Source organism: Amphiura filiformis, chromosome 16, assembly GCF_039555335.1.
Source record: "Amphiura filiformis chromosome 16, Afil_fr2py, whole genome shotgun sequence".
Classification (NCBI taxonomy): Eukaryota; Metazoa; Echinodermata; class Ophiuroidea; order Amphilepidida; family Amphiuridae; genus Amphiura; species Amphiura filiformis.
The window spans coordinates 63,896,423-63,922,330 of NC_092643.1; the positions used below are offsets into that span (position 1 = coordinate 63,896,423).

General features: G+C 35.8%; 1 protein-coding gene across 4 annotated transcripts in view; it reads left to right on the plus strand.

Moving 5' to 3' along the window:
- LOC140136337 (cleavage and polyadenylation specificity factor subunit 1-like) overlaps positions 1-25,908 on the plus strand; it is a 68,934-nt gene that overhangs the window by 21,702 nt on the left and 21,324 nt on the right. For all 4 annotated transcript variants that reach the window (XM_072158064.1, XM_072158065.1, XM_072158066.1 and 1 more), the window contains 18 exons: positions 1,197-1,231; positions 2,110-2,161; positions 2,365-2,462; positions 2,798-2,872; positions 3,616-3,696; positions 5,460-5,543; positions 6,444-6,557; positions 7,102-7,243; positions 9,719-9,891; positions 11,029-11,186; positions 13,163-13,243; positions 14,482-14,575; positions 14,774-14,871; positions 15,325-15,418; positions 20,489-20,578; positions 20,955-21,116; positions 22,201-22,353; positions 24,785-24,901. In XM_072158064.1, the coding sequence (XP_072014165.1) occupies positions 1,197-1,231; positions 2,110-2,161; positions 2,365-2,462; positions 2,798-2,872; positions 3,616-3,696; positions 5,460-5,543; positions 6,444-6,557; positions 7,102-7,243; positions 9,719-9,891; positions 11,029-11,186; positions 13,163-13,243; positions 14,482-14,575; positions 14,774-14,871; positions 15,325-15,418; positions 20,489-20,578; positions 20,955-21,116; positions 22,201-22,353; positions 24,785-24,901 (1,901 nt within the window). The remainder of the gene's footprint in view (positions 1-1,196; positions 1,232-2,109; positions 2,162-2,364; positions 2,463-2,797; positions 2,873-3,615; positions 3,697-5,459; positions 5,544-6,443; positions 6,558-7,101; positions 7,244-9,718; positions 9,892-11,028; positions 11,187-13,162; positions 13,244-14,481; positions 14,576-14,773; positions 14,872-15,324; positions 15,419-20,488; positions 20,579-20,954; positions 21,117-22,200; positions 22,354-24,784; positions 24,902-25,908) is intronic.

The window sequence follows — 25,908 nt, forward strand, 5'->3', positions numbered from 1 at the left end:
GGGTTCCTCAGGGCTCAGTTGTGGGTCCTCTCATATTTACTTTTTACACTAAACCTGTCGCTGATATCATAACTCATCATCATCTGAGATACCATGTATATGCAGATGATACACAGCTTTATACTGCCTTTGATCCTTCTGTTCCTGGAAGTTCTGATCTAGCTTTATCCAGATTGTCTGCATGTATCTCAGATATCAAGAAGTGGATGACAATCAATAAACTCAAGTTGAATGATCAAAAAACAGAATTCTTTGCTGCTGCATCCCCTCGTGCCATTAACTCCATTTCCAATGTTACGCTTCATTTGAGCAGCTCAGTCATCATCGAGCCCTCCAATTCCATCCGAATCTGGGAATCATATTTGATCCCACCATGTCTATGCGTGACCACATTACCACCCTCACAAAGTCTGTCAATTTCCATCTTCGTAATCTTTACCGCATCCAGAATTCATTGACCAGGATACCTGTCACCATGCTGTTCGCTCTCTCATACTGTCCCGACTTGATTATGGCAATGCAATCCTCTATGGTATCACTCAAGGTGAAAGAAATAGACTGCAGAAGCTGCAAAATCGTGCTGTGCGTTTGATTTTCTCTGTCCCTCGCTCAACTGGTACCTCCGACCTTCTCATTCAATTGCATTGGCTTCCAATCCAGGACCGAATTCTTTTTAAACTCCTGCTTTATGTTTTCAAGTGCTCTCAGGGCCGTGCCCCCAATTATCTTTGTGAGCTTCTTTCAGCCTATGCTCCCGGAAGAGAATTGAGATCTTCTTCCGATAAGACCCTGCTTAGTCAGCCTAGGGCACATAGAGGATCTGGTTTAAATACCTTCTCTGTCTCTGGCCCGAGGGAATGGAACAAACTCCCTAAAGCCATCAGGGAGTCTCCATCAATTCCAGTTTTCAGGAAGAAACTGAAAACTCACCTTTTCAGTTAGCTTCTTTCTTGTTCCACTGTGTTTCTTTTTTCCCCATCCTTTCTCTCCTTGTTCAGCGCCTTGATAAATTTTAAAGGCGCTATATAAATACCTTTATGTATGTATGTATGTACGTATGTATGTTTGGTGAGTGTGGTACATTGCACATATGTAGGCAATATGCATGTTGTGTTTGTATTGCACCTAAGCTGTTCAGTATTAACTCGTTTTTATTTTTATGTATTTAATTGTGAAATCTTACCTGTTTTCTTTAGATGGAACTAATACAGCAAGTAAACCAATTGGAGAGGTAAGAGTTGTAGATATTTACCTGACACACAACTAACTTTGGACTAAAATGGTGGATTTTTTTTAAATAGTTTTTATTCTATGAGTAAGACTAACCCTACACCAGCAACTGAGTAAGACTGACCCTAGCAACTGAGGTCAGTGGCTGTAATGCATTCTTATGTTGTTTTAGATCTAGAAACACTGTGTAGGAACTATAGACGTCCATGATTTGCTGTCCATCCACTGTTACACAGATTTCTCATGTTTGTCATTTGCCAGTATTTACAAACAAGCCCCTACATTTAAATAATTGTCCAAGGTTTTGTCATTATGGAGCAAAATTATGACCACATACCATAAAAACAGTACTAACTCTACAGGGTAGACCCCCAGACATATTAACTTGTTTGGGGCAATCTATTTACGTCAATTTTATGAAGCCCTGTGGTACATTTTCCCCTTATGGAGCATAGTTTTGTGTCTTCACAAGGGAGTTACCTCCATAAAGGTTGTTCTTAAATCTAAAAATTGGTTCCACATGGCATTAGCAACAGGACCGTGATAACTAAATCTATTTGGTTGCATGCAGTGGAAATATGATGAAGGGGAATGAGTCACAAATGAGTTTTACATATGTTTCTATAGAGGACATTTACAGCTTTCAGAAATTGAAACCCCCATGTTGATACGACTTTTATTTGTGAAGTTTATCAATTTATCAATCGCTGAAAACAATATAAAACAAAAGAATTTTAACACTTTCTTTGCCAATATCTCAAAATCAATATTAGCGACATCCGACTTATTTCCCTTGATCGTGTCACATATGTTGTTGTTGTTTATCTTGATCACAAGTGGCGATTGTTATTTTTGCTTTTGTTCTTTTCATTATATCAGGAATGGCCAGCATCCAAGAGGAGAAGAGGAGAGGATGCGAGTGATTGGATGGGTGAGTAAGCCCTCAACACAAATGTTATCAACTTGAGATGCTCATAAAATATATGCCACAATATGTCAAGAAAACGATCAAGTTATTGATTTAAACTTGACAGGTAATTGCTTTAAAAAGAGTACTTAAAATTGGAAGAAAACAGTCATTTTGTAAAACTTACAAAACACAATAACTGATTCATGCCACTTTCCTCACAACAGCCTCAGATGTAACTCTTGTGGAGGACCCTGATGAACTGGAAGTTTATGGGAAAGAAGAAAAGAAATCAGGAACACAGCTCACATCCTACTCATTTGAGGTATAGTCATAACATTCTATTCTGTTATGTATAGCTGCAGACATGCAAATAATTATCACAAAAGGTGTACCCATACAGATACAAGTATGAGAGCGACAGACAGACAAACAGAGAGAGAGAGAGAGTGACCAATAGACTGGCACCCAATGTATTGCCAGTGCTGACCATGCATGCACTTTTCTACTTATGAACTAATAAGCACTGGACACATAGTATTTTCAAAAAGGAATTTTGCATTTTAGTTAGTTGTAACAAACAAATATATTTTAACCTTTTCCACTTGAATCTCTATATATCTTCAATCACTTATCTGATGTTGCAATATTCCTTTGTAGGTTTGTGATTCGCTGCTAAACATTGGTCCATGTTCTAACATGGTAATGGGAGAACCAGCGTTTCTATCAGAAGAGGTGAGCAGAGTTTTTAAGTAAACACAATCAAGTAAAATGGGAGGTCGTAAAACTGTTAACAACTTTTTTAAATTATTACCTGGCAAAATCCATGCAAAATACTAATCCCCCAATTGTCAGTTCTTAATATTTCTCAAGTACTGTCAGAGATGTAACTTTTCAGGAAATTTCCTGATTTCAGGAAATTTTAAAGAAAGTTAAAAAAATTTCAGGAAAGTTTTGCTCTACCCTTCCTGTGCAAAAGGATAGGGGAAAGTGTATTTTAAGGATTTTTCTGTGTTTTTCAGGAAATTTTGACAACACTAAGTTACACCTCTGTACTGTACTTCTTCAGGTACTGTATTTCTTGGTATTCCAGTTGGAAATACTTCTGTATTTCACAGGAAATTCCCAGCCCTGATTGTCAAAATGCTATTTTGTGAGTTGGTGGCTCAAAAGTCAACATGGTCTTTTGTCTTAGATAATCAGTAAGAAAAATGTGACCTGATTAGATAATCAGTATTCAAGAGGCCAGTTTCTGTAAACAAGTCACTTTTCCTTCAGAGACATGTAACCAGATTAATTCAATTCCAAAATTGTGAATGACCATACAGAAACTTGGGAGCACTTACCCTTACCCCTAACTCTATCCCTAATCCTAATCACAGGGTGCTTTAGGTATTACGCCAAAACTTTCGGAATTTATTTTTACAATTGATTGTAAAATGTTATTTTGATGCCTTTTTCTTTCACTTTGTTCACAGTTTCAGAATAACTTGGACCCAGATTTAGAGTTGGTGACATGTTCTGGGTATGGCAAGAATGGTGCGCTGTCAGTTCTAGAGGTAACTTGAAGATTTTATTTTAAGATTCATGAAAACATGAAGAGTAGGTGAGGTCGATGTGTGTGTCTAAACACCATCAATTGGGGATACAACACGAGAAAATGTCACATAACAGCAGGGTTACCAATTAGTTCACTTTGAACCATAGGCCTGTGACTTAAAAATTGCTCCCGCGATTTCGTGACTTTCGGGTAAATTTTGAGCTTGAACGGGAAAACATCAATTTTTACGCATTTTCAGTGAATTTTGCTACGTATACAGAAACAACAAATCGTGAGTATTTTGAAAATAGATTTTTGTCAAAATCAACAGAAAATAATGCAATTTATTTTGTCTCAAAATTGATAGTTAAAATTTGGGCTGATATTTTCAAATTTTCAAGCCCATGAAATGGTCCGGAAATTTATGACAACCCTACAGTGGACATGTGGGAACTGTGGTCATCCGACATAATTATGTCCATATTTGGATGTGTAGGTTGATTCTGCAATACGATCTGTGGTAAGCAGAGCTGCCAACTCTCCCTCTTTTCGCAGGAGACTCCTTACTTTTAGCCCTTCAGAACCCTTAATTTTTGGTCATCTCCCTGAAAAGGAAATGGTTTCATCCATTAAGATGTACACATTTTGACAAATCTCCCTGATTGCAACAGGAAATCTCCCTTTTTTCAAGATTCAAATGTTGGCAGCTCTGGGTAAGGCAAGGAAAACTCATGTGTATGTCCATGGTAACAAATTATTTGTGTGTTTGCACATATATGTGCTTGCATGAGTGCATCCAAGGGTGCAAAAGTTGTATGCCTATATGTGTGGGTATAAAGCTTATTGGTCAAATACCAAACGTGCGCCGCTCAGCGGTGGAGTAAAAAGGAAATCTTGATTAGAATGTTGCTGACTGCAACTTACCAATGTTTCAATTTCATATGCTTACCTTAAGTCTGAAGGAAGGTCTTCGTCTTCAGTCGATACTCCAAAATAGCAGCCTTGAAGGCTAAACTAGGAGGAAACTTGCCGATGACCTCTTGGCCGATGCGGTGTCAACTCAAGGTGCAGACTAAAGGAACTCAGGAGACGGGTGCCATCAAACAGGTGTATAATACAGGAAAACGTACTGGTGTGGATGCTGTGCTACTATTTAGAGACTTCTGAGGCTGGGTGGTGGACGCATCTCCCTAAGAACTGGGAGTGCTGCCGACCGAAACATCTGGATGGATGGAGCATTAACTGCAACTGAAGGAAGTCTGTTCCAGATTCAGACTGTTGTTGGTATTTGAAGTTGTGCTTGTTGACCAGTTGGAATTGTATCTTGTAGAACATGGTGGCTTGGCTCATAAGACGTCTTAAGTGAAGTGTATCCCATTGCAGGTTTTGGACTAGAGGAGTTACCAGGGTTGTTCTCCGGTAGTCGGCATGCATAAAACGAGCAGCCTGGCGCTGAACTTGGTCTACACGGAAGAGACATTAAGTGTATCTATTCAATGACACTGATGGTTACAACAAAGTATGAAAGAGGCCTATTACATCACTACAATGGATTCAAACCTCTACTTAAACAAGGGACGCCACTGCCTGCCCCTGTGTACAATCCCATCATCAAGTCTTATATTTACGGTTCAACCCGTTAGTCATGTGATTAGCTTTGCAACTCCGCAATCAAAATCTGATGAAGTCCCATGGATCTGGTGATGAAATGTAAGAGCAAGTCACTATTTTGTTGAAAGAACTGTTTAAAGATTCATTTTTGTTTCTTTCTATTATTGGCAGAGAACCGTACGTCCCCAAGTTGTGACGACATTTGAATTGCCTGGATGCTATGACATGTGGACGGTAGTGGGAAAAATTGACAATGTAAGTTTAGTTTGGTTACTGTAAAAGTGCACATTTATTTTCATGTTACAAGCTGCTACCACAAAAATAACAACACACAAATCTTTTGTGTACAAGTCAATGTAAGGAAATTTAGAATCACAAATTTAAAAGGAAACGGTTCAAAATTGGACAAGTATGAAAAATTAATCACGCTGAAATTTTACCTTTTACAGTACCTAATTGGTTTTTATAAACAAAGAAACCTTGTGTTAGTTAAAAGTTGCCCCCTTTCTGAAGATGATTTTGAATTGAATTGAAATGGTTCTGGTTTTTCAAATATTTTTATTTTTATTTTTGAAAATCCAAACTTCCATTGTGCTATTCCAGTTGAAATCCATACACCCCCTATGGAAGACATAACTTCACCTATTACACAAGGAGTGTAGATTTCAACTGGAGTCACCTTCACCCATTCAGTTAACCCAGTTTGAAATTCACACTCCCTCTGTGGAAGATTAAGGTCACGTTACCTGAATAGGTGACTCCATTTGAAATCTACACAACATGTGTGGAAGATTAATTAAGGTTATGTCTTCCACGAGAGGGTGTATGAATTTCAACGAGAATAATCCATTAAGGTATCATTGTAGCTCTTTTTCTGCAGGTCATCATTTTCACTTTTTTTATTTTTCTGTTCTTGTCCTTTGTATATTCCCTTGGTTATGAATACTAATTCTGAACTTGATGCAGAATTAAAATTAAAATCTTATAGATTTTTTATAAGAAAAGTCTAAAAATTAATGAAACTCATTATTATGTTTGATGTTTTTCAGTAGCTCTTACAATTCTTATATTGCTCACATCTTGAGAAATGTTTCAATTGGTAAAATAGTGAGGATAGCCTGACTTGATACTTCTTTTTTGACTGATTTCTTGTAGGTGATGAAGCCCCCTGGTGTAGGTGATGAAGAAGGGGAAAAGGAACCACCAAAGGAATCAGAACAATTGACAAGCCATGCCTTTCTGCTGCTTAGTCGCGATGATTCTACCATGGTGAGATTGCATATCAAGCTTTATCTTTTGAAATTAATTGTCAAATTTTGTGATGAAGCCAATACTAGGTATATACAGTACTGTTGACCTGATATGGCTGTTAATATGCTGGGACAGACATCTGGGCACTGCACTTTCTAAATGTTTTGTTGCCCTAGCAATCACAGTGCAATATGTGCAGTCCTTTTACCTTAATACATGCAAGTTGTTTCCAAACATGCACCTTGTTTTCACCAGCACACAACTTGTTTTTGTCTTGCCCTTGCTTATAGATTTTGATCTGTAATTTGTACCCTTAATTTTTAACAATTTGTTAGGTTCAAATATAGTAAAAAAAATAGATAGATATATATTAAAGCCATATTGTAACATTTGCTGAGGAGGACGCCCTCAATGTTTTTTCAAAGTTTAGATTTTTACACGATTGTAATGTACTTGAATAAGCTTACATATCCTGTATAAATCAAGGCCTTCAGTCTTGTATTTGTCATACACTCTGAGATTTTTTACATAACAATGTGTTCTGATTTTGATTATGTTATAGATTTTACAAACCGGTAAAGAGATAACCGAGTTAGATCACAGTGGCTACAGCACTCAAGGCCCCACGGTATTTGCTGGTAACCTAGGCAACAATAAATATGCCATTCAAGTCACCAATATGGGAGTACGACTGTTAGAAGGAGGTAGGTGTGCATTTGGTTTATCATTTCAGAGAATGAAGGAAAGTGGCACTGACAAATAAATCTGGAGAGAGTAGGAAAGTAAGAAGTTAAAGGATTCTTTAAAATTGGGCTATGCCATTTTAAAACCATACTATCCCTGTTGAAGATGTTGCAAATTTTCTTTCACAGAGGAAGTATGAATTTCAAATGGAATGAGCACATTAGGCAGTCCATTTGAATTCTATACACCCATTGAGAAAGATTCAACCTTAATCTTCCACAGAGTGAGTTGGAGTTTCAAATACAGTTGCTTAATGTGCTAATTCCATTTGAAATTTATATTTCCTCTGTGGAAGATATTTCCAAAATCTTCCACAGGGGTAGTGTGGATTTTTTTTAAACGCTGATATTGGTGTTCATAGCGCATCATATCTGATACTCCTATATCCATTGTACATTATGTACATCATGCACTACTCCCTATTCCAGAAAAATACAGCACTGATTTTTTGGAATTAAAGAAATATTATCCCGTTTTGCCAAATGAAACATAGCTAAATCCTAATCCTTTAGTTAGTCCTAACTGGCAATGAAAGTCAAATTTTTATATTTTTACAATTTGATGTAAAATGGTCCAAAACATGCAATTTTGCATGTTTTCTTACAATTGTAGTGACAAAATTGTAAGACTTGGCACAAGTCTAAGCATTTCAAAATCTTGAGTATAGGCTAAGAGTTAGCTCATAAATATGATATCTAATTCCATGACTGATGGCAATGTCACTTATGGGACGAATATATGCAGTAAACAGAAGTGGGCCCATTACCGAGCCCTGCGGCACACCAAAATCGCTAGTTATGGGATCAGATAAATGACCTGCAACATTAACTTGGCTTTTCCAGTCACGTAGGTAGGAGGTGAACCACTGTAAAGCAGTGTTGGATACAGCAAAGCGTTTTTCAAGACAGCTTATCAAGATGTTATGTTCTATAGTATCAAACGCCGCTGATAGATCGAGGAGCGCTAGGAGGACGACGTATTTAGTTAGGACTACCTAAAGGATTAGGATTAAGCAAAGTTTCATTTGGCAAAACAGGATAATATTTTTTTAATCCAAAAAAATTAGTTCTATATTTTTCTGGAATGGGGAGTACAGTGAAACAAATACAATGGGATACATTTGCACTCAATCAGTCATCAAATTATTTACAGCAGGTAGCTAAACCTTAATTGACCTTTTCGGTAAATCCCATAACCTTTTGCGAGTACACCTGAGAACTCGTCATTTGACGTCACGCCGACTTGCAATGCGCAGTAATGATGTTCGATAAACGATGCAAAGCGGCGTGATGCAGAATGACAAGTTCTTAGGTGTACTCGCAAAGGCTTATGGGATTTACCGAAAAGGTCAATTGGGATAATGGAGTTTATCATATTTTGATCTGAATTCTTCATTATCAAAAGGGTAGTCTCTGCTTCAGAGCTATATGTATTACGCTGCACTAAACTTGGTTAAGTTATTGTCAGGAATACTTTACCAGACAGTGTACTTTAAGTGTGTAGCTACACAGTGGTGCCAATTTGATGATGATACAATTTCATTAAGCCACTCAATTGGCAAGCTTGATAGCAGTAGCCTACCTTGTTAACAATGATCTAGTGCGCATGTGTACTCATGATGTGTTGATTACACTCACTTTTTCATTGATTGGTTTAGCCACGATAACACATTGGAGAGTATGTGTGAATTCCTGCCAAGCGGCAAACATTGAAGGCTGAGTTCTGAATTTGATTGGTTTAGCCATGCTGGCTCATCGGATAGCATAATGAAGTATTTTGGTATGAATGCCCGCCATGCGATAAACTGTAAACATTGAAGACAGGAGTTGCTAGTGTTTTTGAGAACACGTTAGGCCTATTATATTTTTTATACATTCATCATTACAATTTCAGAGTGACGTTAAAATGATGTTCTTTTGTTTTATGTTTTACTATTGTTGGAATAGTGAGAGTCGTGCATTGACTATACGGTGGATTTGATTGCCAAGAAACATGTTTTAATTGGTTAGAAATTGAGGTGGGTAATAAATTGTGCCGTTAAAAAGCGGTTTAGGGGCACGTGCAGCGAGAAATCACATTAGCGTCCCTGGAGACCCACATATCACTTGTTGAGTTTTGTGCTAATTTGAAATAGACAAATTTGGATCACTATGGAGCAAAGGTACTGACTTCATTAGTGCAAAACAATGTCCTATCCTAAAGAATATAAATATTATACAGGGGACAGAAGAACACGCATCACACACTAGCACAATTAAACATGAAATTACAATGGAAACATAACATGCATAGGCAGATAAACCAGAGAAAAACTAGTTTGTAATGTTTGAATGTTTCTATGTTCCAGTGTACGATGCATAAGCCCCTTTCCTTGTTTATATATACTATATAATCCTTTATTCAATATCAATACTGTTGCTTATTTTTGTATTCAGTAAATCAACAACAGCACATTCCATTGGACCTGGGAGCCCCAATCACACAATGTTCCCTCGCTGATCCCTATGTGATCTTGATGAGTGAGAAAGGTGATGTAATGTTATTAACACTCAAGAAATCAGACCAGCATGGAGAAAGACTAGCTATCACCAGACCACAGATGTTACAGGTTAGTGTTTACCACCTGTGTGTAGGCAGATATTTTTATGTGTAATATACACCAAAGAGGGACTTCATGCCCAGTTGTCACACTTTCACAGCGTAACCCACTCCAGTAAGTAAGTCACCAGTTACAGGCCTTCATTTCTGAAAATAGAAGGAGCTCAAGTTAGTCACTCTCCTATGTGTACTGAGGAGCTTGACAAGGAGCTCAATTATATAATATCAATATTAAACCATAGGATTTTCAAGAAGTGAGGAGCTCAATAAATTGAGCTCCTGAAATACTGTTCAGGAGAGCTGTAGGAGCTCCGGCTCAATTGAGCTCCTCAAAAATGAAGGCCTGCAGTTAGGTGGTAAAAAATTATGTTTTCCCCAGTTGGCCAATAATTGTCCTCAGTTGACACACGGTGCTTGCAGTATTTGTGGGTGGGTGGGGATGCGTATGTGTTTGCCTTCAAATGTGGACATTTTTATGAAACTTGACATTTCAACTGTGGACATTACTGTACCAGTGGATATCATTTTCAAGCTGAAAAACAGCAGTTTATCCTAGTGTTTAAATCTCCATTTTCATTTCTACCGCGAAGTGGTCTGTTTTGATGTGATGGGTCACATATTGTGTATTGTATATCATACATAACTATACACACTCAGTTCACGTCCTCAGTATATCGATTAAAAACCAATTCAGACGGCTTTGTTTGGATAGAAATATAAGTCAGCTATTGGGGTGTTTGTGTGAGTGTGTTTGTATCCACATTCAAATTGTAGAGTTGTACATATTATGCAATTACCAACAGTGAAGCTATCTCCAACTGTGGAACTTTGAAAACGGTGTCATTGAGCCATAGTTTGTGACGCAAAGACCTCCACAGTTAATCGAGTTAGTCGATTATGTACTTATTTGTGTAAAACAGTTGAACTCCACAGTTAGAATGTGGGTGTATAAAAAGTCATACACACTCCACACATGGGAGGTCATACAAGAGGGGCGTTTGGTCAGTTTTTGTAGTTAGGTATGTGTTGTATGTGTGTCGGGTCGGGTGTGTAGGGGTGTGTTTGCATGTTCATTTTTTTTGTCTATTACCTCATTTGAATTGTCTTGCAAACTTACACTTCTGATTTTGATATCTTTTTTCTATAGAAATCCAAAATCCTCGCCCTCAGTACCTACAAGGACACCAGTGGTATGTTTGCAGCTACCTCAAAAAAACCCACTGGCCCTCAAAAGCAAGTTGATATCACACCAGAGAAGGAGCCAAGGCCATCAACGTCTTCAAAGATGTATGGTGTGGATGTCGAGTAGGTTGAGTTCATTATCATTAATATTGTTGGGTTGGTATTGTATTGAAATTGTCTGATTCAGGAGTACTATGGGCAATGTTTTCAAATATGTGTGTGTCATGTGAGATTGATGGATGCAGTTATATATTGCTCGTATTTCCAGAACATTTTTAGTGACAATTTTGTTCTTAAAATAGCAAAAATTTCATTTGTTCTTTGGTAAGTACTTAATTAGATTAAGGCCAGAGTAATGGAAGACACATTCGTCCACGACCGAATTTGAGATTTTTTGATATTTATCAACACTAAGATGTATTCTTTCACTTGAAACTGATAAAATACAACTTGCTAATATTTATTCGTATTTTTGCTTGATTTATTTCACTCTTTTCAACTCTAAAAAGTCACATGGCTCAAGACAGCTTAGTAAATTGGCGGAAATAATGAGTCAGAAATGCGTGAATGCTAAATATTGTGATTACTCGCATACGAATCGCATCGTGATGACGTGGCGCAACTCTGGCGTATGTCCAACGCAGTCAAGGCGCATTCGGTATGTTGTTAACGCCAGCAAATGTGGTGTAAACAAAACAAAATTTGCAGTCAAAATGCCACTTAGATTTTTAATTATTTTGAAATTTGGCGCACTGAAAGCAGACATTATAGATTCATTGGTGCAAAACGATGCATATTTAGACCATGCACAAGATACAGCTTTTACAAGTGTGAAAGTCTTACCGTTTTAAAATTTAAGGACGTTTTGTGCATAATTTTGAATTTTTTTACTAAAACATCGATTTCTCAGAGTTCACTTTTGACAATATTGCACGATTTTTGTGACAAGATAACTCGAAAAATATGCAAGCAAAGGGTAAACTTTTTGCACTATCCTTAAGAGTACATCAAAGTCTAGGGAAGGTTTTTTCATTTTTCAAAATATTTGTTTTAAACAAAAATATACACCATTATGTGCAATTTTTAGCTTAATAGAGTGACAAAATGGCTTTTTTCACATGTTTTTTCAATATTTGAAAAAGAGACGAATTTCAAAAAATAAAAAACCTTCCCTAAGTTCATGTCTCTTCTTCATGAAAAGCTAACTGAATTTTTTTTACTACGAACGGATTTTTTTCAAAGTTGTCACAAAAAAATTGGGGTAAAAAAGTGAATTTTTGTGATTTGTTCAAAAACTTGAGATTTTTGAACAAATCTGACGTCACCATGGGATTCTTTGACTCATTTCCTTTCCAAAAATGTATAGTTTTATATACTTTGGACATACAATTCAGAAATAATGAAGCTCGAAAAGGTCCATGTTCTCTCCCATTACTCTGCCCTTAAGAACTGTGCATTACTTGTTGGCTGAGATAAATCAGCACGCTTACGCTGAATGTTGATGCTAGTCCAATGCACTCATCCCTACGAGTTGTGTACATTAGGGAGTTATATGCAGTATACTGCACCCACCTTCAAGGGAATGGTGACCAAACAGTAGAGTAATTCAGCTGATTATGATCACAAGGTTGTGGGTTCAAATCCTGTCAGGGCTTCAAGAGGACATTTTTAGCAACCCTGTGGCATCGCTGTTAATTAGATGCATCAACATCTCAGTGTGTGTGCATTATCTATTAAAAGCATCAACATCTCAGCATGTGTGTTTTGATTTTTGCCTACATTTATTTATTTATTAGGTGCATCAACATCATCTTAGCATGTGTGCATTGATTTTTTAAACTTCTCCTTTATTTATTTATTAGACACATCAACATATCGGCATGTGTGCATTGATGTTTGCCTACATTTATTTATTTGTTAGACGCATCAACATCTCGTCATGTGTGCATTGATTTTTGCCTACATTTATTTATTTATTAGGTGCATCAACATCATCTTAGCATGTGTGCATTGATTTTTTAAACTTCTCCCTCATAGTTTTAACTTCTAATCATTAAAGTTTGTCACTATATGTTGATTGTTGTATTCCCTTGTTTCAGTAATATTGATGAGGAGGATGAGATGCTGTATGGGTCATCAGAACCTGCCGTGTTAGCTTCTAATGTTCCTAGTGACACAAGGTAAGACAAAACATCCACAGTACCCTAACAACCTTGCCCGGTGAAGGGGTAAGGTGGTAGAGGCACAAGCCTCAGTACACTTTACAGGAATTTGCTGACCATTGTGGCCCAAGACTTATCATAAACCATTAAACAACAACCTGGAATAAAAACCATAAACCATGAAAGCCGGGATAAGGCCAAAAAAAAATTGTTTGTTTGTCCACGTCCGACCGACCGTGTACCCTGGTCCCAACCGTGTCTTTTTTTTAATTTGCGTTGAATGTGCAAGTAAAACAGTGGTTAGTATAAATTGAAAGAAAGAAAATGTAAAGAAAATGAACAGTATAACATGCAGAACTATCTCAAGAGTTAAACCAGTAAAGTGCTGTGTGTTTTTACTTTATTATTTTATTTTATTTTATTATTCATTAGGCATTTCAACAAAAATATACAGCAAAATTAGACCAGCAAGCAAGGGCTGCCAGGGCCCAACAAAAGTGGCAAATAAAGCACTGACATCTAAAAGATGAGTGGACCCCACCCTTGCAAGCTGGTCATGAAAATAAACAAAGTATTGCACTATAAATACACATAAAAATTACAAAGATTATTAACACATTAAAAGTACAAATATTTTTTAAAAACAGCACTATGTTAAAAGCATGAAGCCCCAAGATACAAGAGACACAATATATTGCACTTAGCCAAGCAGGATAAAACACACCACAACATAATGAGATAATGCCCCCCTCCCACCCTATCACCACAACAAAACATAAATTTCTTGAATTGACTGAAAGTAGTCTCTCAAGTGGGATTTGAAGTCTTCAAATTATCAGTTTCAAGTGCAATATCTGTAAAAAAAAAATCCGACCTACCAACCCAACTGTTTCATAAGCCTCTATGGACAAACAAACTTTTTTTTTTGGCCTCAGCTCCCAGAGTTGTCAAATGGATGGCTGAGACAACAATCTATTACTTCCTTGGCTAGGGGAATTGTACACATTATTTTTTGTTATTATTTGATGAAATACAATCACTGAATGTATGGATGGGGTTCATTAATAGAATTGAGGGCATGGTTGCTGTTTATGTCTTCGGCTATGCCTCGGGCATAAACAATCGATCATGCCCTCAATTCTATTAATGAACCCCTAAATAATCCTCAAATAACACACAAAGTTGTGATTCCAACTGAAGAGTAACGTTATCCAGATATCAGTTTTCAGTATTTTCTTACTACATTTGTTTTACAGCCCTAAAAGTGGTTCATCTAAAGAAGCAGACAAAACCATGAGCAAGGAGCCAACCTATTGGTGCACTGTATGCAGGGAGAATGGCCTACTAGAGGTAAATAATGCACTTGATTTGGTTGCGAGGTAACTTACATGTACTCTATATATAATTATTTTTGCAATTGCTGACAAAGTGGGCATGTTGGTATTATCATGCTTTAACTATGGCCATGGTCCAAGGCCATCTATCTTATCTGTAAGGATTTAAAAAAAAAGTTAAATCTACATTTACTTTAATTTCTTTTACCCGCAGATATATTCTCTACCAGATTTCAACTTGGCATTTGTTGTCAGAAATTTTCCCATGGCTCAGAAAGTACTAGTCGACAGTGGGCACGTACAGAAAACTAGGTAGGACTCAAAATAATGTGAAAATTGTTGGCAAACAGAAGCATTGCATACCTTGAATTTTGTTTCTAACAAGTGATTGACCCATTACTGAAAGAAAAGTGATTGATCAAAAATGTGCTGCAGATAAAAAGGAATTGGACTTGGAAGCTTTAAAGCATAGAAATAAAACATGTTTTCCTTAGAAGTCATTGAGCTGAATGAATGAACATATGTCTTTATTGAGGATATTTCCACTTGAGTGAAAAGCACTGTTTTCCTAATTGGCCCTCACACAAGTATGATTACAATATACAGTATGGCTGGATAACAGAGAGATCAAAAAAGACTGGATGTAGACATGTTGAACTGTATCTGTTACTTGAGATTTAAGTAGAAATAACCCGTGTGATCCTGGTACAGATTGGCTTTTGTTCTATTCAATAATTATTTGTTATTTCATTTGTTTTGTTGTAGCGATCAACCTCACCAGCAGCATGAAATGTTACCTACAGTGAAGGAGGTGCTGCTACTTGGTTTAGGCAATAAAAATAGCAGACCATTTTTAATGGTAAGTAAAATGAATTGCTGACGCCTTTATCGATGGTGATGGGAGAGGGGATTGATTGAAATGTTGATAACATTTTTGGTTTACAAAAAAAACATCAATGTTAGATGGTAACCCTAAACACCAAGCCTTACAAATGCATCTATTTACTTACCTGTTCTTGATCATGTTTTTTATACTGGCCACCTAAAAAGAGCGGCTCTGTTGCATTCTTACTCATCAAGACGTGTTTACATGCATGTAGCTTGTTTATTGGATATTTATTATGAGCTTGTTTAGTACTATTTTTTTCCTTAGACATTGGTCTTTCAATTTCTGAAACAAAAATTAATGATTTTCATTTGTACTAATTTCTGTAACTCGTTAAGTCTAATTAGTCAGGGGTGGCTCATGTGGCGGAGGATCATGTGGCGGAGGATCACAATGCTGTACAATGGTGATCCTCCGCCACATGATCTTCAATAAACATTATTGATGGATTTCTACTTGTTTCTGTACTTGATCTCAGCCAAGTGATATCATGTTTAGCATTCATTGCCTCAGTATTTGTTAATTAGACAATTAAAAATTACTAATTACTTGTTGCTACATTAATAAAGTTCCATATGGCTAGGTGGGCAATTAAGTTAACTATATTAAACATGTGTCAAAACTTTACATTATCAATGTACACCCCTAACTGAATTAATATTTTCATTCTTATTTTGCTTGTTACACCCTGTATATTATATGGGTCATCCTGTATAATTACTCCCATTGTATGGTTTCTGAAATCTTCTGACTATATGCTCTCAGAATATATACTTTTTTTTGGTTCTAATGTAAACTTTTGAAGTTGGCCTTTTTCTTCTTTCAATCTGAGTAACTATTTGTTTAATCACTTATTACAAATATTTGTCAGCTAGTGTTCTTCATTGCATAGTTGGCATTTAAATTTTAGCCATTATTTTTTGTTGTTCTTTGTTTGTTTTTTATGCCCGTTAAAGATGTATGTGTAAAGTGCTTAAAATCTTTAAACCAATGTCACAAGGATATATCATGTAAATTATGTAACGGTTATGTTCATAAAAAGTGTACTCTATTAAAACCAAAACAATTGAAAGTTCTAAATCCCAAGGAATGGATTTGTCAGAACTGCAGTAGGCCTTCTGATAATTGTGACAATTCAAATTCTGACATTGAGGCTGAAGTATACGATTTAAACCAGTCCCCCCACGTTAAAAATATAAAAGATGTAGACCTAGAAAAATATGATAAGATGATTTTAATCCCCTAACACTGGATTGCAATTTTAATAATAAAAATTATAATGATATTGTAAACAGTGCAAACTGTGATATGCACGAATGCTCATATGTTACCCCTGCACAGTTCTGTTCAGATCCTGATGCAAGTCGTGGAAAATTTAATATACTAAATGCCAATATCAGAAGCGTGTCAAAAAATTTCAAAAAACTCAAAAATTGTTTAAATACATTGGACCAAAATTTCAGTGTAATTGGTATTTCCGAGACTCATTTGAAAGATAAACCTCATGATTATTTTAATATTCCTGGATACAATTTGGAATATATGAACAGGACTGGTCGGGAAAAAGGTGGTGTCTGCATGTATGTTTCTGATAAAGTAAAGTATAAACTCAGAAAAGATCTTTGTCATGCCAATTCAAATTTTGAATCTTGTTTTATTGAAATTGAATGTAAATCTAATCAGAATGTGTTAGTGGGAGTATTATATAGAGCACACACTTCAATCGATAATTTCATTACAGACATTGACCCTATTTTAAAGAAGTTAACTTTGGATAAAAAACATATTTATATTATGGGTGATTTTAACATCGATTTACTTAAAGTAGACAGTGACAGACCTACTCATGATTACCTTGAACTTCTTTACTCCTATTCTTTAATACCTACTATTTATAAACCAACAAGAATCACAGAATCAACTGCTACAATTATTGATAATATCCTTACAAATAATGACAATATTATCAAATCAACAATTATGATTACTGACATAAGTGACCACTTTCCAACTACTTTATCAACCAAGCGCCAAGTAGAAAATCAAAAGTGTAAAACGAAAAGGCGTTATATATAAAAGAAATCATAATAATAAGAATATTGATCAATTTAAAACAAAACTATCCGACGTTAAATGGGGTGAAATTCTTGATAATATTGATGCAAATGATGACTATAATAAATTCATTGAGACCTTTAATACGCTTTACGACGAATGTATTCCGTTAAAGAAATGTACTGGTAATAGAAGAAAAGACCCAATATCGCCATGGATTACGAAGGGATTGTTAAAAAGTATTAACAAAAAAGAATAGGTTATATAAACAATACATTCAATCTCCAAAGCGACAAACAATTTCAAATATTCAAAACATATAAAAATAAGTTGCAAATGCTTATTCGAAAATCAAAACGCATAAATACTTCTTTACCAAGTTTGAGCATGCTAAAAATAATATGAAGCAAACATGGAAAACAATTAATAATATTATAGGACGAGGAAAGAAACAATCTGCACAGAGCAAATTTAAAGCTGAAGATGGCAGTTCTATTACCAATCCTAAAGAAATATCAAATCAGTTCAATGACTTTTTCGTAAACGTAGGCCCTAAGCTTGCATCAAATATCCAAAACACAGGAAAGCAATATTTCGCTTATCTCAATGAAAACAAGACCAGTAATATGTATATGAAGCCTATTGTTGAATCCGATATTGTAAAAATAATTGATAAATTCGACATAAACAAAGGTGGAGGCCATGACAATATTGGCAATCTAATCATTAAAAAAGTGTGTAATGAAATTGCCAAACCTCTTAATATGATATTTAATTTGTCTATATCTACTGGGATTGTTCCTGATAAATTGAAAATAGCAAAAGTCATACCATTATACAAAAAAGATGATGCCGAGGCATTCTCAAACTATCGTCCAGTTTCTCTACTACCGTGTTTTTCAAAAATTCTTGAAAGGTTGGTTTTTAACAGATGTACGGATTACATTGACAATAAGCAAATCCTTAACCCCAAACAATTTGGCTTTCGGTCAAAACATTCCACCTTTATGGCTATAGAGCAAATGGTAGACAAAGTTACTGCAGCAGTTGAAAGAAACGAAACAACTATTGGAATATTTCTGGACTTATCAAAAGCCTTTGATACAATCGATCATAACATACTCTTACATAAATTAGAACACTATGGCTTTCGTGGTATTGTGTTAGAATGGTTCAGAAATTATCTAAGTAACAGAAAACAATATGTTTATTATAATTCTTATGAATCAGAATCACACGATATTATATGTGGTGTTCCACAAGGATCAATCCTGGGGCCACTTCTATTTATACTCTATGTTAATGATATAACTAATGCATCTAAAGTACTCGAATTCGTCCTTTTTGCAGACGATACCACCATTTTATACTCCCATAAAAACGTAGAACGCCAGACAAACCTTGTTAATGAAGAATTAAAGGAAGTAAGCAATTGGTTTAAAGCTAATAAATTGTCAATTAATGCTACCAAAACAAATTACATGATACTTGGCACACCCAAAATGACATCGATGAATCAAGACCTGCAAATCACACTAGATCACACGGCTTTAGAAAGAGTGCATCAAACTAAATTCCTTGGTGTACTAATAGATTTAATGTCTCACTTGGAAATGTCACATAGATTGCGTATCTAGAACAATTTCAAGAAATGTCGGTGTCATGAATAAATTGAAACATTTTGTTCCAAGTCGTATTTTATTTACACTTTATTATACGTTAATATTGCCTTATTTGAATTATGGAGTACTTTTATGGGGAAATACATGTAAAACTTACTTAAATAAAATTGTAAAAATTCAAAAATGGGCTATTAGAACGTGGCAAGCGTTCACTATAGAGACCACACAGTGCCATTGTTTTATAATTATAACATATTAAAAGTTGAAGATATGTACACACTGGAATTAGGTACATTCATGTACAGGCACTCTATAAATGAGCTGCCCTGTTCATTTGATAATTATTTTACCAAACGTTCTGACATACATAACTACAAGACACGATATGTAAATGACCTAAATCTAACCAAAAATAAGAAAGTCTTTTCTGATCATGCTATACATTACAAGAGGTCCCATTCTTTGGAATTCTTTAGATAAAAATCTGAAAGCTTCAAAATCTGTTAAACATTTCGTAATCAATTCAAAACAAAACTGATCTCTAAATATAATTAATCTTTTTCGTGAGCCCCCCCCCCCCCCTGATTGAGTGGTGTCAATCAGGTATTCGCAAGTTATAGTACCAAACCTGTAAAAGCATGTGATTTGTTTGAAAAATACACATGCAACGTAACTGGTGCCCAACATAAAAAACATGACCTCTTCTATCATGTTCTTTAACCATGTGAAACCATGTGAAACCGGAAAACTATATAACTGGAAAATGTTGTCTGTTGTCCCACCTTGTCCGCTTTCAAGGCTGCCGTTAAAGCACTCCAATAATTGTCTTTTTTTAATCTTGTTTTTGCTTTTTAGTTTATTTTTTGTTCCATTTGTATGTAGAGCTTCCCTTTAATTTAGTGATCTTTGAGCACTATTGGGTATTGCCTGTGCTTTTTGCCCAAAGTAATAAATAAATAAACAGATAAATGTGTTCTGGGCTAGAACAAACCTCATCAATTAATGGGAATTTTGGTATGTGCTGTGTTGTTTAGGGCTCAGTGCTACACTCACAGGTGGTAAGGCCAGTGTTGAAGCTCATAACTATATTGGAGTAACCAACACCAAACTAACATGATTTTGTTCATGCCTCCTAGACAAAAGATATGCCAGAACTAAAATTTCATCATGGTAATGAGGACAATACTAGCTGCATTTTGATGGGGTAAAGTGGAAGGATGCGGGTGTCAATCTGGTCAAGCCCCATGCAAAACATGAGCAAATATACACTCAAGTTGTTCATACTATCAGTACGTATTTGCATGGCAAAAAAAGCTGTCTCCAACACCATAAAGTTACAGATAATGTTGTTCTTTCATTTTAATAGGCCATCGTAGAAGATGACTTGCTGATATATGAGGCATTTCCAGCACACAGCACAAAGGATGATAGTCACTTGAAAATACGCTTCAAAAAGGTGAGCAACACTTTTCTCAACTTGATCAAGCGTTACTTACACTGTAAAATAGTGTAATTTTCTTAGGCTATGGAATAGAGTAAGACAGTAGTTTAAAGTTTCTAAATAGTATTTAAATATTATGAAACTGTACATGGAATTAGTTAAATATATTTATGTTATAAAAGATAAAACTTGAGGTACCCAATATCAATGTAACGTACGCACACACAACACACGCTTTGTTGGTAGAGCTTCATTGTGAGATGATCGTGCAAAGGGTCTATATTATTACTCAGAATGCTTGATTGTGCTCTTTGTCCTCACTTATCCATTGTGCTCAACTATTTTGAATAGTCTGCTGTAATTCTAGCTTTGTATTTCTCCATTCTAACAGGTTTCCCACAACATCTTGATGAAAGTGAAGAAGGGCAAAAGTAAGAAACAATCAAAGACATCGTCCAACCTGACGTTACTGGGAGACACTGAAGATGAGCAAGGCAAGAAGAAGTACATCAATAGGATGAGATATTTTCAAGATATTTCATCATACTCAGGAGTAAGTAATATCAATGAGTCCTCCGTTTACACCTTCCATCTTGAAGTAGTTTCACAAATACATGGTGATTGTTTGCTGAAATAATCACATCTTCACTGCTGAAAATTGGTTGGTTTAATAAATTTGCACATATGTGACACGATCAAGGGAAATGAGTCACATGTCGCCAATATTGAATTTGAGATGTTGGCAAAGAAAGTGTTCAAATTCTGTTTTACATTGTTTTCAGCGATTGATAAATTGAAGTAACTTCGCAAAGGAAAGTCGTATCAACATGGGGTATTCTGAAAGCTCTAAATGTCCTCTTTAGGAACCTATGTAAAACTCGTTTCGTTCAGGGTCGACATGTGACTCATTCCCCTTGATCATGTCACATAATATGTGACATGATCAAGGGGAATGAGTCAGGTGTCCCTAATATTGTTTTTGAGATTTTGGCAAAAAGAGTTTTCAAATTCTTTTGTTTTGTATTGTGTTCTGCCATTTATAAATTGTTCATAACTCGGTAACCAGATGTCCGATTTTGATGGGGGTTTGCATCAAAATGTAGCATTTCAGCCTCTAATTGAAAAATGCTGTCATGTGACTCATATCCCTAGCTTGTTTTGTCAACTTACATAAGGAGCTGTGCAATAATTATGAGTCCTGTGGGGAGGGGAAAATGGGGGGAAAAGAAATTTTAGCCAAGCTGGGGGGGCAAGCGATTTTGCACACATTCATGGGGCGCCTTTTAAATAAAATGCTCTAAAAAAGAAAACAGTACGGAAACACTTAATTATGCAAATTTACCTGCTCTCTGTGCATGCAACATATATCTAGACTATTTAAGGTTTGCAAATTGGGATCCCAAAAATTTGTCATGAGAAAACTGGGGGGGTTGGCAAGCTGAGCGGGGGGGGCGGCAAGCTATTTTTGGCAGGCCGAGAGGGGGGAAAAATTTTGGCACAAACTTTACTCCTCCAGGGCTTATAATTATTGCACAGCCTCTAAAATAATTCTAAAACAATATACTAAATCTTAAAATATGAGGAAGTAGCCTTTTATTATATTATCTAACATTGTACTTTGATTATATCTTATACAGGTATTCATCAGTGGACCCTATCCATACTGGGTATTCCTGACAAATAAAGGAGTGTTACGAGCACATCCCATGCCAATAGATGGCGCTGTAACATGCTTTGCACCATTTAACAACGTCAACTGCCCAAAAGGGTTTCTGTACTTCAATAAACAGGTTAGTTATCAATTTGCACAATGCAATGTATTTGGATTCTTGTTTCAAAACATGATATGAATCTTTCAAAAAATTGAAGGCTTGAGCTTGACTAAGCTCTTTTGCTAATTATATAAGCAAAGGCAATGGATAATACAGGTGAAATCCATACACCCTATATGGAAGACATGACCTTAATCTTCCATGCAGGGAGTGTGAATTTCAAATTGAGTTATCTAAATGTGTGGCTCCATTTGATTTTTGTTGTCTAGTTTAGGGGGTTAATGAAAATTTACATCTTGAAGATTTGAATGTGTGAATGCAAAACATACCCTTTCAAAAATTGCTTAATGTTTTGTGTTCCGTGAGCTATGTGTCGCTTTATGATGATGTTTCCTTTTAACAATCTGTAAATTATAACTCAAGAACCACAAGACCTACAAAAGTGTAATTGTGATATTTGAATTCTTCGTCAAGCCCACTTCAAAACAACCACAACCATTTTTGTCTGAAGTCATTACTATTCACAGGATACTGCCAGAGGATGTTTAAGGCTACATGCTCTTTTTGGTTGAAATTTTTGGCGGAAATAATCCCGCCAAAACATTAAAGTAATCTTTTCCCACAACTAAATATCATAGTCAGGAAATAAATGATGCATCTGGTAGCTTAGATCATAACTTTCATTATACTTAGTTGCAATTATCCCAGAAAATTCTTGATTTGTTTTTACAGAGTCTTGAATTGTCGATGTTTTTGATCAAAAACATCACTCGTGTATTTTGAAACTCGAGGCATTAACTCTTCTCAAATTAGCCCCAAATCATAATTTATTATATGCACGTGTAGCAAACACCAATGGGAATAATTGGACGTTGTTTTGAGCCTAAATTTGGTTTGATTTTATTTCACAATAATTCTAAGGTGAGAATTTTGACCTGACATTTCCTTTTTTTATTTTCAATTTAAATTCATTGATATGTGATATTTTGACTAAATACCGAGTACGCTTACCTTTCTGCAACACTTCCGGTATCATTAAGCATCTGCTGATAACCAACATTTGAGCTGAAAACAGTCCTTCCTATCATTTTTGAACAAAATATGGTTCAAAAGTGCGTACCGTAAGCGCATAAACTAGCACAGCGAGGTAATGAACAGAGCTATTTACGGTGGGGTATCTATTGTAAGCTATAGGGTAGACCTATAGTATATCTTCCGCAAGTGACAAGATGTGTCAAGCAGGGCGGTATATTCAAACGCTATTGTCTGGATCATTGAGTATCGATTAGCATGCGTATACATGCAGCACGGATGTGTGTGGTCCTCCCAGGTTTTGACATAAATTACAAATCACGTCGTGAATGACCCAGCGTTTTCATTTTATTATTACTAAATTAATCGTCGTTTATCACGAGTGCTAAGAGTCGTACCAGTTCAATTCATCAAAATTAATTTGTATTAAATAAAAACAACCAGACAAGTAGAGTCGTATGTCTTTCTATGACCGCATTCCTACCAAAATCAATTTTCAATACACTAGAAACGTGTTGATACATGTATGTATATCTTTGAAAATCGCCGAATGTTAACCACAGTCACCGTGGCACAGTATCTTTAGCATTCATAGTGCAAGTGGCAGTGGTTCGAACCCCGGTGAAAATTTTAGTATTTTTTATTCTTTTTACTGATGCGCTGTGCCGTTTTTCAAACACGCCCCTGAATGAAACTCGTGGGCATGTACCCTTAAATACCTTGGCATGTCTGCCATTAACACATGTGGCACAGTTGACTATACCTTGCATTGGGATTGTGTGGTGTGGTTGGAAATATTTGGTGTTTTCGTCCTTTTATTTAACATTCAAAACATTGAGACTTATGAATAAAATTAATGCAGTGGGACAATATGAATGTTTTCTGTTAAAAAATCAAATATAAGTTATAAGTCTCGACTAATAGCTCGTTGGCTTCAATTTTAAAATTACCATTTTGTGTGTGTGTGTGTGGTAATGGGAACTTTGCCGTTAAAATTCAGTTATATTGATCAAATTTCCCAATCATAGTGCATTGTAGGAATGTATTTAAACCTCCTCTGGGATACTGCGATGTAATTCACAACAGCTAGCTAACTATCTAACTGGCCTTAAACGAGAAAAAAATTAATACAAATCCTAACAAGCTGTATTAATAATCCATGTTAAGGATCGACCTAAAGTATGTCCATGTAAGAGAAGTAATATGTGAATAAGAAGAGTTACAAGGATTTTACATAATATTATATTCATTTGATATGCCTACCACTACCAGTTCCACTTGAGTTAGAGGGCTATTTTGGTATCAACTCAAATGATGTGCATGAGCTGATTACCTGAACACCCCTCTCACTCAAATGGAACAGAATACCAACAGGACTGTTAAGTTTGATCCTTACTTGTATACTGTTTTCATACAGGGTGAACTTCGCATATGTGTATTGCCAACACATTTATCTTACGATTCACCATGGCCAGTGCGCAAGGTTCCTCTTCGATGCACACCCCATTTCGTATCATATCATGTGGAAACAAAGGTAGGTAATATATGTGACCATCCATCTCAAACCGCTTGTAAAGTCAGCAAATTGTATTTCGAGTTACAGTGCCAAATATGCGTAGAGGTTGCATTCATATGTCCCTAATATTTGTCCGACATGTTTCTTATTTTAGTCTAGTCAAACACCAATCTTTAAAACTATTGTTGAAGAGGATAATAAGCTTATACTTATGTATAGCATTAGTAAAAAGCTTAAGTCTTTGTTTGCTTTGGCTAAATCCTGTTCAGGTGGTGGGTTAACCGACAATTAACAATGAGAGGACATTCCTGAACCTCGTTCAGTTGGGGATGATTTGAAGTGACCGCCAATTATGACCATTTGATATTTAATACCAGCAATGTGGAAAAAAAGAAATAATGTAGTGCCAAAATAATGTACCCTTTTACTGAAGGAGCAAAGTTTAACAAGTTATAACTCCGCTTCTGGATATTGTTTGAAGTCAAATGATATATCATTGTAAAGCTTATGATATATATTTTCTAAACACGGAAGAAAACAAATTTGACCAGGGGCAGACTTTACGAGCGTTTGGACCTGGACGGCCACATATAAGGACAATATCAACCCAGAATTCAATCAATTTCTCCTGTTTTAACATTCAAAGTAGATCAGCACCAGGCACTGAACTATGCTGCACACAAAAAGAAAGTACACACTTGTTTAAGTGGTTATAATTTTGAACATGATTGAATCAAACCATTGACATTGCTATGAATGTGCTAAGAATTTTGTTAGCTTGAGTTTGTGTAAAAAGAACTCCAAATTGTCTAGATGTTAATGATTTTTTGAAAATTGGTTCCAATTGAAAAGTTGCAAAATTTGAATTCAATGGGATCACATAAATGCTTGTTAAAATAAAACTATAATTCTTGCTTGTCAAAGTAAACTCATTTTTAGTTTTGACAAGCAAAATTTAGAAATAACTTTGTATTAAATTATCGGTTGCATTGAAGAGACTTTAAATGACAGTGGTTTTGACCAAA